At 26.9% G+C, this 18,403-nt stretch overlaps 1 protein-coding gene across 6 annotated transcripts in view; it reads right to left on the bottom strand.

Moving 5' to 3' along the window:
- step (cytohesin steppke) overlaps nucleotides 1–18,403 on the bottom strand; it is a 78,850-nt gene that overhangs the window by 13,477 nt on the left and 46,970 nt on the right. For all 6 annotated transcript variants that reach the window (XM_067284383.1, XM_067284384.1, XM_067284385.1 and 3 more), the window contains 7 exons: nucleotides 17,018–17,082; nucleotides 5,087–5,153; nucleotides 3,970–4,088; nucleotides 3,807–3,887; nucleotides 2,305–2,417; nucleotides 256–404; nucleotides 34–145 (listed from right to left, as the gene is read on the bottom strand). In XM_067284383.1, coding sequence (XP_067140484.1) covers nucleotides 34–145; nucleotides 256–404; nucleotides 2,305–2,417; nucleotides 3,807–3,887; nucleotides 3,970–4,088; nucleotides 5,087–5,153; nucleotides 17,018–17,082 — 706 coding nt within the window. The remainder of the gene's footprint in view (nucleotides 1–33; nucleotides 146–255; nucleotides 405–2,304; nucleotides 2,418–3,806; nucleotides 3,888–3,969; nucleotides 4,089–5,086; nucleotides 5,154–17,017; nucleotides 17,083–18,403) is intronic.

Genomic DNA, 18,403 nt, shown 5'->3' with positions numbered 1-18,403 from the left:
AAATTATATATAAATTTCAAATTAAGAGATTACCTTGTTTCCATAACCAACCTTCCCGATCGGGATTAAAGAATGTGTGCATCAGATCATTTCCGTCGTCTTCGGGAATCTTGAATGGCTCCTGTTTTATACTTTCGTATAAACTCTAAACACGTTAAAGTAATTGATAAAAATTTTACCTTAAAAGTTAATTACAATCTAGGATAATTTTTATAGATAAAAAATTTAGAGTCTAATAATTTAGCAATTTTATACCATTAAAAGCTCTCTTGGAAGATCGCCACCATTGTTAATTCCACGATTCATGCTGATAAACTGTTCTTCGGAAGGTTTCTCTTTCACGCTCGGATTATGTAACGATGTGTTAAGCATAATGATGGCAAATGAAAGCACATAACAAGTGTCTGCAATTGGATACATATTTTTAGATGACTAAAATAAACTTTCAACAGAGTACATGAGAATGAAAATTAACATGTGCAATTGAAATTGTATAATTTAAAACTATAAAAATGATAAATTTTAGAAGCTAAGGTAAACTTTTAGTTATTTATTTTTATATCTAAGTTTATCTTATTACACAGGCAGTCCCCAACTTTCAAATGTAATAAATTCCTAAAAATTAAGCAAAGAATTGCGTACGAAAGAATTCCATTCCTAGAAAGCTAAAAAGAAGTTATAAAATCTTAAGGTAGAAAGTGTTTTATACACTGACTATATTCATTACATAAAACATTAAACAGACAATAGCAAATTATTTATGAAAATTAATTTTATTAACTAAATCAAAGATGGCAAAAAGCACCAATTTTATTGTCAACCGAAAATACATACTAAAACTGATTTAGGAATATAAAAGCATTACAGTAGAGAGTCGAAAATCGGCATCAATTGGGGACTGGGGTTGTTCAGATTAGGGATTTGTTCCGATTACGGTCTATGTACGAAAAAATATATTAACCTGTCCGATGTTCAAATTTTTCTCCGTTGCGTGTCGCTTTGCGTTGAATTTTTGTCGATTTTAAGCCTAACGAAAATTTTTATAATAATAATCGAGGCTATCGTATCGTTAAAAATTATTTCTTTATTTTGTACAAACAAAATAAATATATTGAAGAATATAAAAACATGAAAATTATACTTTAGAAGTAAATTTAGTATCAAAAACGTTCGATTCAGCACGACACAGTCCGACTGAAAATCGTGCCGATTATCGGGCGATTCCAATTACCAGGGTGCCGATTTTCGACTCTCTACTGTATATACAAAAGAGTGAGTTGCCAAATTTTAGGACTACCTATATACATATTTGTTATTAAAATGAAGCATTGATTATTAACCTAAAACATTTTTTAAACTGCTAAATTTGAAAAATTCTTCCTAAATATTTTATAATATTTCATATATAAAATGCATTTATTCCATGTCAACTCATCATAAATGAAGTTCAATACTTTGTATTAACATGAAGTTTTGAAACTTAAGTCAGTTTTTCTCTTATATAATAAAAAGAAAAACATGAAAGATGAATTAATATTAAAAGACAAGGAGAAATTTTTAAATTAGAAAACCGCACTATATTATTGCCATCATTCTTATTGTATTGTATATGACTCAGAAAAAAATTTGGTTGAAAAAGTATCTTTGCTTCCTTAAACCAAAAATTCCTTAATCTTTTAGGAAAGGTGTACAAATTTTATTGTTGTTGCTCTAAAAAAGATTTAGAACAATCTAAAACATATAAACAAAAAAGTCCTTTTGCTTTAATACAATACATCCAGAACAGTATAACATTTTGCAATGGAATTTCACCTTGCAATATTTAAAAAATTTATTTTTAGTGTCAAAATTTTTTTTATTTTGTTGCAATTTATTTTAGATACATAACAAATTTATTGATGTATGTTTTTAAATTCAATAAAATGTTTATCTCATATAAGACTTATGATCCAGGTTTCTGGATTTTCCTGGTTTTCTGCACTCAGGATAAGTATTTACTTAAAATAAACAAAGTTAAGAAAGCAACTGTATTTAACAGATTAGTATACTTCTAAAGCAGGGTCTGTTTTATCATTATCAATCCTTAAAATATAGAATAGAAAGTAACATTTAGGATAAAAATTAAACAAAGAAAAGTGAAGAACATAATGGAACTGATATCACGTAATGAGTACACCACAAAAACCAAAACAAAGTGGTCGTGCGACAAATTACAGTTATGCTACAACCCACAAAATTTCTGTAAGTTGGATAATCGCTCCATTACTAAATTAATTATACAAAATAAAAATAAATTTTTTTTACCTGTGTTACTAAACACTCCGGGATTAAGTTGACAATATCGCTGTGCAAATTTTTCCATCATACGATCAATCTTCTGTGCTTCACCAGGTAGCCTAAAACTCCACAAGAATTGCCTAGAATATTTATTATATTAAGTCAATGAAAATTATATATGTTTAATGCAGAAATGGTTTTAAAAAAACTTGTATTTTCATTAAGATGCACTGGCATATCAAAACACATCCATAACTTAGATTTTGAAATCCCAAAGATATAGAAATTTTTGCAGAACTAAAACAAAGGAACACAGTTATAATTCAGAACCCGGAAAGACAGTCACCATCAAGATTGGCTCTCACCAAAATAAAAAATTTTAAAAGTTTTTTTTTTTACTTTTCACTGATGTAATACAATAAATTTATTTTTCACACCTAATGACATCAAGATTAATCTGAATTTGCATCACGGCTGATCAACAACTATATCATATTGCCATTATCACAGTTACGCTCATTTAATTTCGGCCAAACTTAAATTAATTAATTTGTTTACGGCAACAATTAGAGAAACAAACATCATATATACTTAGGCTAATTGTTTAATATCAGGAATCAAATGACATAATATGCACACATTTGCTTCAAATCTACAGTAGACAGTTTTATGTTTACACCATCGTGTTTAAAATTAAGCACTTGGATTTACCACATACCAATGGCTATGACATGTAGGCTTACTCCAGTTTGGCTATTGTATAAAATACAGGATGGTCTTCTATGGGAAAAAAGTTACATCTTATAATGTAAGATATATGATAAATACTACCATAATTAAGAATTTAACTAATTTGAAATGAAATGAACTCAATCATCAATGATCTCAAAAGTGGTAAATAAAAAAATTATTTCAGTGACAAATTTTAAAAAATGTATCTACATATAATAGAATGAAAATAAGAGATAAAAACACAATAAAAATTTAGGAATAAATTAACCGAACGAAATTAAGACAGATACAAAGAATAATAAATTGACAATTTGCATTAGAACAGTGTCAACCACAAGTGACAATAAATATTTAAAATATTTTATCCACCCTACAATCTTTGAATCACGAAACTAAGGTTACATTATCGTTACATTTAAGAACAATAATTTGTGTAATTTGATTAGAAGACAATTTGAATATTTACTAAAACTTTCAGAAGAAAAAAAATCATAAGTTTTATTTTAATTTTTCATTAACTAACCTGGGATTTTTATTTTGCTAACTTATCATTTCAAATTGGCTAAAGTAATTGAGATTTTAATAAAACATTCCTTTTAAAAATCAACATATACTATTAATGAAAAAAAATTCATTAGCGATAAATTTAACATTTTACTAATCATTAACATAAATATCAATTATTGTTAAAGGAACATTATTAAAGAATATGGTAAACATATTAACGATTTCATTTTAAAAAATTATTTTAGCATTAAACCTTTAAACTTTCTTTTCGTTACTACTAGGTACTGTACCTGAGAGCTTGGACCAATATTAAGTCGGTAAAATCGTGAAGTTCGACAAATGCGTCGAGAACTTTGATATTGAATTCATTTCTGAAATTAAAATAATGTTAATTAACAGTTGTGCAATATTAATTATATAGTCTATGTAAAAAAGTATTTTTAATATAAGTACCTTTCCCCTAGATAATCGCCAATTGCAGTTTTATTCAATCCTTCTCCTTTATATAGAAACTGTGCCACATCATCTGCTGTGTTTTTTAATAAACCATGTTCTATCAAGTACTCTATTCCCTGAAGTAATCATAAGTATTAACTAAATTATTATAGAAAAACACAAAAAAAATTATTAAAAACAATAATTATTATGGTTAACTAGAGGGAGGACAGAAAAAGTAACTAAAAGCAACTATAAGATAAATCATTTTCTAATACAATGATTATCATGCCAATTATAAAAATCTATACTTTTCGACTTTTCAATAAAGTTACATTCTCAACTATATTAATCAGTAATTCTAAGATTATTGCCAAACAGCTGACTTCATAGTGCTGGTGCCAATCCTAGCTGATGTGTAAAATATATTTACAAAACAGTTAAACACTTTATACAAATCTGAGCAAGTTTTCCACATCTACATTCACATTTATTCAATCAGAAGTTTAGAAAATAATCCAGGACTCGGCAATACTATATTATATAGTGTGAGCGATGCTAAAAGAAGTGCAGTAATAGTTTATTAACATTGATTTCGATTAGAAAACGAAAGAACTCTGCTATTTAACCCATCATTTTATGCAGATTGTTTCACCAAACTTTATTGATTTTTAACCAATATAATCATGTTGTGTGTAGAAAGCATTGAAACGGGCCCTATGCGGTCAAAGGACTTACCCATTACACCATCAAATGCTGATAACATGATAAACTTGTGAATGACAAAACTTTTAAAATCATCAATAAACAATAAGAGAAAACTTTGCATTAATAGCAAAAAAACTATTAGAAAATATTCAGTCATTTGTCAGATTAATGGTTAAAGTTCAATACCGTTCAATTATATGCAATTGTAATAACTGAAGTATTATGTACATTTAACGAAAATGTTAATTACTATGGTAAACATATAAATAAAAAAAAGCAGCTTAGTTACTTTATTATAAATTTATTTATTAAAACTTAACTTCATTCCAAGTTCCATAAATACTAATTGCATATTTTCTGTTTAATTAAATTTATAAAGCATTCAATAATTTAAATTTTATCAAGAATAAAATTAACATTTCCATACTTTTTTTGGATCCATGTTAAATTTCTTTTTGCCTATGGACAACTGCTTTGCTTTCGTATTAGTCTTACTGTAAATTGAAAATATTTTATGTTTAAAAATCATTTCGAGAACATACATTATAAAATTAAGATAAATTTGTTATTCTAAATCATAAATAACAAAATGTTTTTTGGACGTAAGGGAAAAAACATATGTATATACATATACTTCATAATTATATACATCAAATAAAAATTTTTTACTGCATAGGACATTTGTATAGGATATCTTTTTAAGTACTAAAACATAACATTAGCCATGTTATGTTTTAGTACTTACCGATTCCTAATGCCAGATTTTTACAAACTTCTACGATTAGTTCCGTGTAAAAAGTATTACGTAATAATTACAAAACAGTTACAATTATAACATTTACTGTTTTATTATTAATTTTGATCTCAATTTCAATAACTGCGAACTTTTCAGCAGTAACATTTTTGACCTATGGCAAAGGCCTTTCTCGGGAACAATGAAGCAGAACTCTGTCGTTCCCGAGGAAGGCCTTCGGTGTGAGCCAAAAACATCCGAACTGATTTGTCGTTACCCTGTTGTTTAAGGTTACTGAAATGTCCTCAGTTATTGTTCAATTTGAGTTTTTGAAATTAATACCAAATTCTTCACACAGAACAAGTTTAGCTAGAGCTCAAATAGTTCTTTACTGTTGCAAGCCTTGGGCACTTTTCATCACACTGGAATCTCTCATCATATAATAAGCACATTTCATGAAACTATTTTTTTTAATAGTATATTAAATTCTTCTAGTAATAAGTCTTAAATATATAGTTTAAGATATATTTTCAAAAAATTTTATACAAATTTATATTAATAGCTTTATATTCAATTCTAAATCATTAACAAAAATTTTTTTGAACACACAATTAAAATGTTCATAAATGTTTGAAAGTTCTTACACTTGGATTATCTTTGTGTGTGTGATCCGAATACACGCGCAGGTAATCCGAGCAAAAGAACTTGCAAGTGTGAGAAGTTTGGCAATGTTGCAAATCAGACTTTGCACTGCTGACTCGCAGCATTGCTAAACTACTTGAGCATTTTGCTATCACATTTGATAACTTTGTATTTACACAATACATAATTCAATTCCTTAGTAAAGAATTGACATTTATATATAATCTTTACAAAATTAACTATTTTATTAATTAATAAACACTCGAAACTATTTTTTGGAATTATTTCAATTTTGGTAATTATAGCATTATATAAAGCATCAATTTTGCTAGACTATTTAAGTATCAATACCATCATTTCAGCATTAAAACATTTAAAAAAAAAAACTTAAATACACCATCAGTTTAATTTTGCTTTAATTTTTTAGTGTAATATGATTATTTTACCTAACTGCGGTTTTATTATTATTCATATTAAAATTAATTTTATTTACTTTCAGAAATCTTTGGAGGGCAAAGTAATAAATGTTTTGTCTGATAGTTTATTAGATAACATCTTAATAGTAATTTTTTTTGAAAAATTTTATATATTAAGAATAACTAAAATATTATCTCTCAAATTAATATTTACACGCACATATATATTAATTTTATTGATTAAGTGTCATCTTTCAAACTGTGGCAAAGCACGCTACCATATCTAAATTTCTGGAGTCGATGATGTTAATATGGTCCCTTTTCGTTCGACTCGACTCAGTCGTATCTTAATAGGTTCTGAAAAGCAAGATACGAATATATTTGCCAAAATTAAAATATTCAGTCTTGATGAGACTATTTTATTTAGAGTAAACGAATATTTGAACAACCAAAGAGTATTCAAACATCCAAATGCCTAGATCTGGGATTTTTTTGGCCTACCGACACCCCAAATCCAACTAAACCAACAAATATTCAAATAAATGCTGTAATTCTTGTATTATTCTGTAATGCTTGTTTATTACAAATTTTAATAACATGTAAGAATAAATGAGAGAGTTACCTTTTTTATTTTCATGTTGGATTCTATAAAAATGTTTTGGACCTAAGATTATATTAATTCTGTGACAGCTATATTGTCAAAATGGTGATTTTAAAACAAGTTTTTTAATATTTATGCATTTGTTTTAGCTATTGATAAGTTGAGATGAAAAACTACTGATTATATTGTCATTCTGTTCATGTATTTATACATTTTAATATACTAAAGATCATCCAATTTCCAATTTAGTTTCCAATTTAGATAATCTAAATGTTTCCAACTACAAAATAAAAATGAGAGAGAAAAGTAAGAATTTTATCTTCTAGCATCATCACAATAATGCTTTACTTGAACAAAAAGTAAAAAAAAGAAAAGTTCAATCATCTTTAAGCATCATTTAATCATCATATTTGGATCTATAGAAGAAGTCTAAAACATCATGTCATAAACCACCTTTCTCTTGCACAGAAACAGATAATTTCCAGAGTACTAAATGATAATATATAACATAGGGTGGTGCAATGTTCATCTGTATTTAAACATACTTTATATTGAAAAAACACAATGCAACTTTATTCAAAACTGTGCTAAATGGGATAGTGTGACAAATGGCAGATAAATAAATAAATATATATATATATACACACACATCACAAGTAATCCATAATTCAGGGATTGCATGTAGCCCAAGAAGTCCTAATTTGTGATCCCAGGACTTTGGGCAGCAATTTTACTTATATGTGCTTTCCTTACATCATTATGTGGTTGCATAAATATTATGCATCTTCTTTTAATAATTATTATAAACACACAACTACTATACATTTTTCAGTAATATTTTCTTCAATATTAGTTGTATTTACATTGCCAAAGTTTGAAAGTAAGAAAAAACAGATTTGAAGGAAATTTTCTATCAGAAAATGCCACAAATTCACATTTTCTTCCCTCTATATTTTAAATACATTTAACTAATAAAAAATCTAGCTATAGGGTTGCCATAAGTTCCAAACCAAAATATTATGAGGTAGTATCATGATAAAAATTGATGGATACTTAGCAATATGTAGGGAGGGAAGTAAGTGGTAGTTATTTTGGAAAGTAAATGAATAATACTAATTAAATTAATTTTATTAAATATTTTTTATTACTTGTTATAGTTAATATTAACAAAACTGGCTGAATCTGTGATGGATATGATTAAATATAAAGGTCCTCTTAGTGCCATAGGCATGTGAAAAAGGAGAGAAAAGCTGCACAAAATCATTGACAGTTTCCAAGACATTGTACAGCACTACATGGCCACAGAACACAATGAAGGAGCCAAAGATTAGTGTAGGTGATCGCATGTGAGATTGTAAGGACAGTTGGCACATGCATGCACGACATCTATCATGTATAATTCTTAATTGGCTTTTTAATTACAAAATCAGAATATTTTTCTATAAGAATGAACAAAAAATTTTTTAATCAGGACAAACAGTTCCAAATCATGAAAAAAACCTAAAAAAATTAAAATGTACGGAAACCCTACTAGATACATTACATATCGTATTAGACGAAACAAAGTTCCATAATCGTTATTTATAGATCACTTATTATCTATTACATTAATCTTTAACAATAACAGGAAGTCTAACTTTCATTTTAAGTTATGACTGAGGAAACTAGATACAATTTTATTTTTATAGTCTTCAATTTAAAATTTTTTCAGATATTAAAATAATTATATATAATTATTTAAATATATAATACTTAATAGTAGATTATTAGAGTATGCAACTATTTGTACATGACAAGAATTCGGTAAGATACGGATATAGTTTTGTAATGTTAATTACTAGACATTTTTGATTGTTATTCTATTATTATTGACCAATTTATCAACAGAATATTTTACTTTACTCTAATAATACCATGAAAATGAACCAAGTAACCTTGGGTTAAAGGACATGAAAAGAAAAGGTTATTATATTGTTGTACTGGAATGTTTCCAAGAGACGGTGTCAAAACATTGTGTTGCAGTCATTTAATAATTATGCATAAGGTTATGATATAGATTTTCAAGGAAAGATATTGCTATTTGTATACAACTGCACGTATAAAATGAAGACTGATACCGAAGCTAAAATTGTAGACAATGTTCTTTTGTTTCCATTTGTAGTTTTATGATGTATTTTTCTTTTATATTGTTTACTTTCACTCAGTTAATTATGTTTAATAAAGATTTAAATAATCATTGTAAAGAAATTATGCAAACCAATTTGAATAGTTCGGTGACCGATAATAAATTTGAATGACGATTAATCTAAGCATACTATGAAAACAAAAGTCAGAAGATACGTTTTCCCAACTTTTTTTAAATAACCAAAAAGCACTTTAATAAGTCAATCTTGCCTTTTAAATATTTAAACAGTGTGTTGTGTTCCTTATAATCAAGCTTTTGTTTCTAATTGACAAGTTTACTTTAACAAAAACAGTTTTCATTTTGGCTTACTTCCAAATTATAACAGGTGTAAACATAAGAGGACTGGTTTAACATATCAAAAAAGAAGGCAGTAACTAGACAGCCAAAGCCATTGACAACAATCTACCAGACTAATTGTTCTTTCGTGAACAATTGACCAAATAAATTTTAGATAACTCTTTATTCATTACGGCTCTTTGTTTAATATGAATTTATTTATTTATTCAAAAAAAGGAAACAGCGTGTATTAACTACAAAGACACTCTCTGACTATCAATAAACTAATAATTATGGACAAAATCTAGGACTGTTAACAAGTTAGTTTAACAGTAAGAAGTATTCTTTGTACGGCTGAAACAAAAATAAAACTTTAAATACTATAATAATAATTATTATTTATGAGATAATAGAATAATGAAAATCTTCAATTCTGCTTTTAACAGTTATAAATAAAACTAGGATAATTTATACTAATTAAAACAATTTAAAGTTTGCATAACTCCAGCAATCAATTTAAGCAAAGTCATTTTATTATAATGAACAACTGTTATAAATTTTGGAGCTGAGAACTGAACAAATTTCGGAAGTTATTTTTAGTTGTAAATAATCAATAACTCACTTCTCCAATAATCAAAGTCAAATATTTCCCGCATTACTGTAGATTCAACAATATTTATGCCAATTCCCAAGTACTTTTGAGCCTTTCGGCTCTTCATTACAGATGCATGGGAAAAAATTTGCATGTATATATGTACTCCTGACAAGTGAAAAGACTTAAAAATAGCAAAGAACTGAAGTAGATATGGTTAGAATTTTCAATAAAACAGGAAATAGTGGACTTTAATGGAAACAGACTTTTCAAATAAAATAACTAAAAATCTATATTAGCTTTATAAAACAAAATAATATACCTAAATATAAATAAAATTATTGTGTTTTATTTGTTTGCATGCAGATAAAAAGTGAAATAAATTTCGACAATGTTATTATTAAATAATAAATGCATTTTTAATGTATAGAAGATGAAATATGATGACGATTTTGATGAATATCAGTTTCCTCCCTCTGTTTCTGTTTTTAAAGATTTAAGAATGAAAATCTAAAAGAAATTTTTCCTTACAGTAATAGAAGAGAATATTAAATTGATTTTTCCTTTAAATTTTGAAAAATTGTTCATTTTGATTTAAAAAATATATTTGAGTTTTAAGGTAAGCACATATTTTAAAGACTGAAGTCCAAATAATAATAAAATAAAAAACCAAGAGTGTCATGAAAATTTGAAGAAATTCATTTTTTAAAAAGTATTAGGAACTGTAGGATGATTCTTTTTCATTGGCTCTGATGTATATCTAATGAATTTTGACTTATACTATGTAATCTATTACTATTTTAATATATTTTTAATGACAACAATGTAATTTGCTAATGAGTTACTAATATTTCATCAGTCAGTTATCTCAGAAATTTGATTAAACTATATATATATATATTATATTTCCTGATGAATTTTCTTCTTACTTGTTTACATAGTAACAAATTCTCAATATCAGATTACACAATGACTAATATTTTCAGTTCCAATTTTGGAAGCAAAAAAATTTGTAAACAATTCAAAAAACATCTCTAACTTTTTTCCTGGTATGAAGTAAACAAATATAGTTCAAACATTACATTTTTTATCCTAAATTTTAGAATTAGGAGAATTATGCAAGTTTTCACAATTTCCAGCTTCAAAGAAATTACAGCAATCACATTCCGTGTTACGAAAGTTACACGCGGTGATTTATATAATCAATAAATACAATCAAAATGTATCTCAACTATTTTACAAATATTATCAATATTTCAGATTATACTAAACAATATTCTGAAATCTTAGTTTTAAAATTTAAGCTTAAAATTCTCTGAAAGAATTTGCAACTCGAGAAGACAAAAGATTGATCGGAAGTTTTTGTTAAGTGACTAAGTACCAAAAGGCATACTAGGGTACGATAGAACTTCGTAAACAGAAAAACTGCGTAAACCTTAGTACCATATTCTAATATCTTGAAAGTAACTGCCCGAAAGTTCAGGAAGCCAAAATACTGTATTTATTAGTTTAGAAACATTTTTTAGATTATTTTAGACGAGCAACACAGCAGATAGAACTTAAGGGAGAGTTCGCAGAACGGATAAAGCTATCTCTGTTCTTTTGAGTACTAATGCTTTTAGTTTCTTAATATAGCAATTGCTAAATGATAATATTAAAGCAGAAACTTGTCTTTGCTTAGCAGATATGTGTCATATTTAAAAGTCAGAGTATTTTACTGGAAGTTTATATTGAAGTCATATCATATTTAATTGGCCTGAGCTGGTAGATGTGTTAAAGGGTAGCGTTTCCAAGTTTCCAGATTGAGGATTCAAATCCCACTTTGGGCATAAATTTTCACACTTAATCAGATTTTAATGGAGATTGTTATTTGAGACTGTGTTAAAAAGTGGTATTGTTTGTAAAATTAACAAAATAAACTAAACTAAAACCTTAAAAACAACTTACACGTATCTATCTGAAAAAAATACTGAAAGTACTGTACATACCACATATAGTACATTGTAGTTAATATAACTTAAGAATGGCAAGCTTATAAAATAATAATATCTGTAATTGTAATAATTGCTATATACTATGTAACTATGTAACTTACAAAACTAAAAATCTTTCTACAAGCTATCTAGTTTAAACAGTAATTACTATAATTGATAAACAATTACTCTTGAAATGAAGTGAAAAAAAATTACAAAACTCAAAATATAAATTTAGAAAATAGTCCATATAATATTTAATATAATTTTTTTTTATTTCTTTTAATTAAATGCTTATTTTTACACAATTACATATAAATAATATAAATTTATGTGATTATAAAATTTGAATATTCGTGTATAACTATATTAATATTCATTGTAAACTATTAAGTCAATCATATTACACCCAATTCTGTTTTTATATAGATTTTTTTAAGATGGATTTTTCGACGCAGTCTGGAAAAAATTCATCTCTGCATGATTTGTTTCAATCTAACCCATCTCAAATAAATTTGCCCTTTTAAAAACTTCCATTTAATTTTAATTAAATAAATATTCTTACTTTCTTTTCTAGAAAATTGTTATTTTTTTCTTTTTAACCTTTGAATTTGCATTTAAGGCTGTCATACGCATTTGAGTACATTAATGTTTGTCTTTCTTTTTTCGAGGCTCATTTGAATGTGTGTGGAGACGACGGATATATGCAGATGGCAAGCCACTAAGTAAGCAAACCAATGACATACTGTAGTCGATTTCATATAAAACGAACTGTCGTTGGTTTGCTTACTTAGCTGCTTGCCGCCTAGCTCACCAAATCAGTCATTCCGACTTTATCCTGCAACTGAAGCGGTCAGAAAAAAAAATTAACTCAAAGTTTGACAATTTTTTTTGGTATGACTGTCTTTCTTCAGATTCCTTTTAATACATAGTTTTTTTTTATACCATAAGCTAGAGATATTTTGGTATTTAATTGAAAAAGTCAAATAGAAAAAATTAAATTAAAATAAAGTTTGTGCAAGCACAAATTTATTAAATTTTGCTGAGAATTTACATTGTCCGTTTTTCCATTTATTAAGTCGAAATATATTGTTTAAACATGTCCTATTATATAACTGGTTTGTCTTATTATTTTCACTGGTTTTAAAGTCTAGAACCAATCTTCCATTTTCCCCCTTACAGTATCTTTTCTACACAGACTTTTTGGCAATGTATCTACGGCCACAAAAACAGAATTGGGTGTATCCTTTAATAATGCAATACTTTACTTAGATTTATTTGTTTAATATATTTATTATAAATAAAATACAAATAATTATATACAGTGTAAGTTAATAAAAAGGCAATATTAGTAAAATTAGATTGTCAAACAGACATTAAGGTATCTATTATTAGATAAAAGACCATCCAAAAATCATCATATTTATGAATGATTTTTCTATCAATGAATTTTCATATCTATGTAGCCCACGATTTTTGACCCAGTTCTTAAATAATAAACAGATAAGCGTTATTATTATTATTAGCTTCTCTATAAACAATCTGACTTATTTTCCACTTGTTTATAATAAGACAATTTTATGTATAAACTAATTTTTATTCGTAATTAACCATACATTCATTAACGTAATAAAATGAAATCATAAAAATGTATTTTAACCTCTTTTCATATGATGACGATTATTATTTTAATATGTAACAGTGAATCATTCAGATATAAAATTAGTTCATTCAAGTATGAATCATTATTATTATTAAGCAAAAATATAAAATTTCACAAAATGATATTTATTATTCTAATATTTTCTTTTCTTGTCTACAGAAATTATAAAAAGACCTTCTCAAAATATATACACAGTTTAAGATTATAAATATAGAAAGCTCCATGCACTGTCAATGACCTTTGATTTGATTTCGCAACAGTGTCGAGCTTTATTTTGCCTCGCTGCTTTTAAACCCGACCGAGTGAACGTCAAGCAAAATGATTCTTACGATTGCAAATTTCGGATAAAACTTGTTTATATAGCGTAAGCACGAGGGAAAAATTATTGTAAGTAAATTCTTATCTATAATAAACTTCTAAAAATATATTTAACCTCGACTTACTGTGAATAAGGTACTATGTTGCCTCATAAGTGCTTCAAATTGACGATATTGCAAAATATTAAAATGCAATATCTCTGTCGATAGATTTTGTTTCGACAAATAACTGTTTGTACAAATTTCAGTACACAATGTAATAGATTATCTCTTAAATTTGATCATATAAACATTGCACAAATTTCTTAGAATTACAGAAAAAAAGATTTTTTTTTTTTTTGTAATTACAATACACTTACACATCATTCTAAAACTTATTTTGTAAAATCCTGAATTATAAATTTGAATTTTCCTATAATAATCGCATTTTAAACATTACAATATTCAAAAATAATAAACTATATATTCTAAAAATTGAAAAAGAATATATTTAACTGATGCAATTAACTAAAATATACAGTACTTGCTTTCCTGGAATTATTTTAATTTAATATTGTTTATGGAGATGCAAGATGCAATTAAAATATTTCATAGTTATCCTGAGAAATATACTTTAAAAACTGAAATAAAAACTCTACAGAATTAGTTACATTTGAGTTTGAATTTCACGTCTAGATAAATAAAAAAAAAAAAAAATTTGAACAGCAAAATAAGGTACTAAAGTTATAAATGAAACTTAATTGCATCTGGCCCATAGCCATAGAGAGACAAGAGGCAACTCAGTCACCTCTGTCTATTCTTCCAAATGACTAAATTCTGTTTGATTATTTATATTTTTTACATAAATATATAATTTCTAACATTTAAATTTTGAATATTTTTGTACCATTTTGTACATACATTACTTAATACTAATATAGACTATTACATTTCAAAAATTTTTCGGGGCAGAACTTCCAAACCCTCTTTCCCCGGGACACTCCAAATCCCCAGACGCCAGTAATGTAATGTTATCCCGTAATTTGCTAGAGCCACCCCTACTATTCTGATCTAGCTGCACCCTCGAGTTGTATTAATAACAACTCGAAAATATCTAACACGGTAACTGTTATAGGACGGATAAACGTATCGATCTTATCGAATGCATCTAAAATTGGGTCATAAAATTAAAGCCACTTCATACTTAATATTCAAGATTTTATGTTCAAGTGTTTTTGATCAAATGCTGCCAGATAACTTATCACTACAAAGGAACAATTTTAGGTCAAGTATTTATCATTTAATTGTACCAAATAAAAATAGATACACTCAATAAATTATTAATCAAATTCCTTCCATATTAAAAAAAATGTTTACAATTCCAACTAAGATTCATTGAACTGTTAAAATATTAAGAGTTCAAATGCTATCCACAACTCAAGTTCAATAGAAAAAAGTTTCTCATTACTATATTGTCTCTTAAATGACTATTTTAATAAATAATTGACAACTAAGAGAGATCTGACACTCATTTTGATCGTTGATCTCTAATCTGTCCATTGTTAACCTACATCCAGTCATTGTTTATTTATAAAACAAAACAATTTATGTAAATTATTATAATATATTTTTGAATTTTACTTATTCTTTGTTTATCTAGATTAACAATACATATTAAAATGTATTACAAATTCATCTTGAAATTGGAATAATCTTGTCAATAAATAAATCTCAAATTTCGATATTATAACTATTCTGTCATACAGATAAGTTTGAAATATTCTATTTATTCTAAATAAATTTAATGTAATTTTTACAAAGTGCTAGGTAATAAATTTCTTCATTAATATCAAAAAAGCTAATTTTGTTTTTAAGAAAATCAAATGGAAAAAAGACCAAACTTACAGTACAGAAGTCATTTAATAAAAGCTTGTTAACCGTCATAAAACGCAGGATTGTAACTGAAAATGATTATTTCAGCAATTTATTTCATTGCAATTAACGCTAACTCACTGTACACCTAAAGCTTTCTTAAATAAAAATGGAATATAAAATACGAAACAAATTCTTTCATATTAGCATTGAAAGCATAAAACACAAGATTGTAAAATGCCATTCAAAAATACGCAATGGCAAATAAATAATGCAATATATATTGATATTCTGAATCACTATCATCAAAAGTGGACTTGATTCGAAATATAATCTCATAAAGAATACATTCTCCTAATTCCCAATCAAAATAAAGATACAAAACAACTGATCATCAAAAGGTCTATGACTTATAGTAATTATATACAAATGTTTGTGGAAGTCAAAAGTAATGGAAAATGTTACTACTTTCAGATATAAATTCTTATGTTGGAATATATCAGATTAAAACAATAAGTGATGCAAAAACAATAAAAATTATCATGTTCTAAGTGTTCATTTAGTAAATTCTTTTAAAATCACTAAAATAAAAAATAAATTAAACCAATCAAATTATGTATTTTAAATAAGTGATAAGCATTCAACTTCACACCGATGGCTTTTGCATGCGACCAATTTCCATTAAAATTCGACACTTGCAAACATCCACGTCCAAAGTGGGATTCAAACCTGCAACCTGGTGAACTAGAATCTTCATCCGAATGCACTCAGATGCCAAATTAATTGAAACATGTTAAGACATTTCAATTACTATCCAACTTTATGTACTAAATTCCATTAGCAAACCGATTTTGTTATTATTCCGACGTTTCCAAAATTTATTTTTATTCCGTAATCGATGGCAAATTAAAATTCGGGAAAACGCCTTCGTATCGAAGAGTAAAATTTACATTTTTCTGGATCGAAACGGAGACGACAAAAACTTAATTTAAAAAGGGAAGCTTGTTTTAAATTTTACAAAACACGGAGACATTTTAATTATTTGACCGTATTAATTAACTTTAAAAATTACTTTTTCAAAAACAAACACGCCGAGAATCAATGTTTACCTTTCATCCTGTGCTTCGAGCCTTTCCATTTCTGCTGTGACTTCAGCAATTTCATCTCGAAGTTGCTATTAAAAGAAAAGTTTTCAATTATAAAGAGAAAAACTAATTTTTTTTCACTGCCACGAAATGCAGGAATCACAATACCATTTACAGTAAAAAAAAATTAGAGGAAACAATTCAGAAACAGAAAGAAATTTACTAGTTAAAGTATAAATTATTCACAATCAATTATAGATTTACAATTACTGTACGTAATGATTACATTTAATGTAAATTTGGTATGAAAAAAAAGTGTAGAAATTGTCTAAATTGTAAAAAAAAAAAAAAATGTAAAAAAATCCATTTTATACGCATTTACTAAAAACAGTTTTAGTTAATCAAACTGGTTTCCGAAGATTGAATATATGACAAATGAAATTGGTATCATTATTGTTGTATGACAGAGATTGCATGTTGTAACAAACTGGTTACAGAAAGGAGAAATGAAATGAAAAAAAATCACTAATGGACAATGTCAATGTGCTCCAATAAATAGCATACCGTACGTCTTTAACCTTGCTATAATAATACCTTAATATAATTTTAATTTTTGCATATTATAATTTAAAATCTTTAAATTTTTGTGAAATTGATAAATGTAGTTTATGAAGGCCGTAACAAAGCACGCAACACTAGAAGCAGAGTTTGAGGCGGCACCCGACGATACCAGAAGAAATGGGACTCGGAGACGAACGCCACAAGGGGGGACGAACTAGGCGGCAACACCTGGTCTCTTCCCACATACTGCTATTGCAATGGACAACCACTTAAAATGGTATTCATTAAGTACTTCAGTTTTTTTTTTCTTTAATGGCTAATTGGGAGAGTAAAACTCAATTAACTGTGAAAATTTTTATAAAACCAACTACTCTTTATTAAGAAGAGAATAAAATTATCAATGATACTCTCCTTGATACCTAATTTTAAAAAAATAAATAAATAAAGTAGGTTCAAATTGTAAAACACACATTTACAAAGCACAAACAGGGAAAACATTTAAATTTCTTATTCAAGTATTTCACATTAAAGTTCTTGTTACCATTGTTCTGTAACTGTGTCATATACAACTTACATGTTAAAAATCATGATAAAGCAGTTTTGGAATCAAGTTCGAGAAGTCGGAGTCATTTTTCTTCTAAGAAAATATTAATTTCATTTTACCAACAAGGTGATTTATGACAAAAGAATGCTTAAAGTTGCAAATACAACAGCAGCAAATATACTTTTAAATGCGAACGACTGGATTATATTTCGACCGATCAATTCCGAAACATTCCAAATAAAAGTAATTTACAGCCTCGAGGATTTGAAAACTTTTCTATTAAAAATATTACTTTTTTTTCGGTA

Source organism: Centruroides vittatus, unplaced genomic scaffold (assembly GCF_030686945.1).
Source record: "Centruroides vittatus isolate TY-2023 unplaced genomic scaffold, ASM3068694v2 scaffold_1172, whole genome shotgun sequence".
In the NCBI taxonomy this organism is placed as follows: Eukaryota; Metazoa; Arthropoda; class Arachnida; order Scorpiones; family Buthidae; genus Centruroides; species Centruroides vittatus.
Note: the sequence above shows the minus strand (reverse complement) of the source record. Positions and strands in the feature narration are given on the sequence as shown.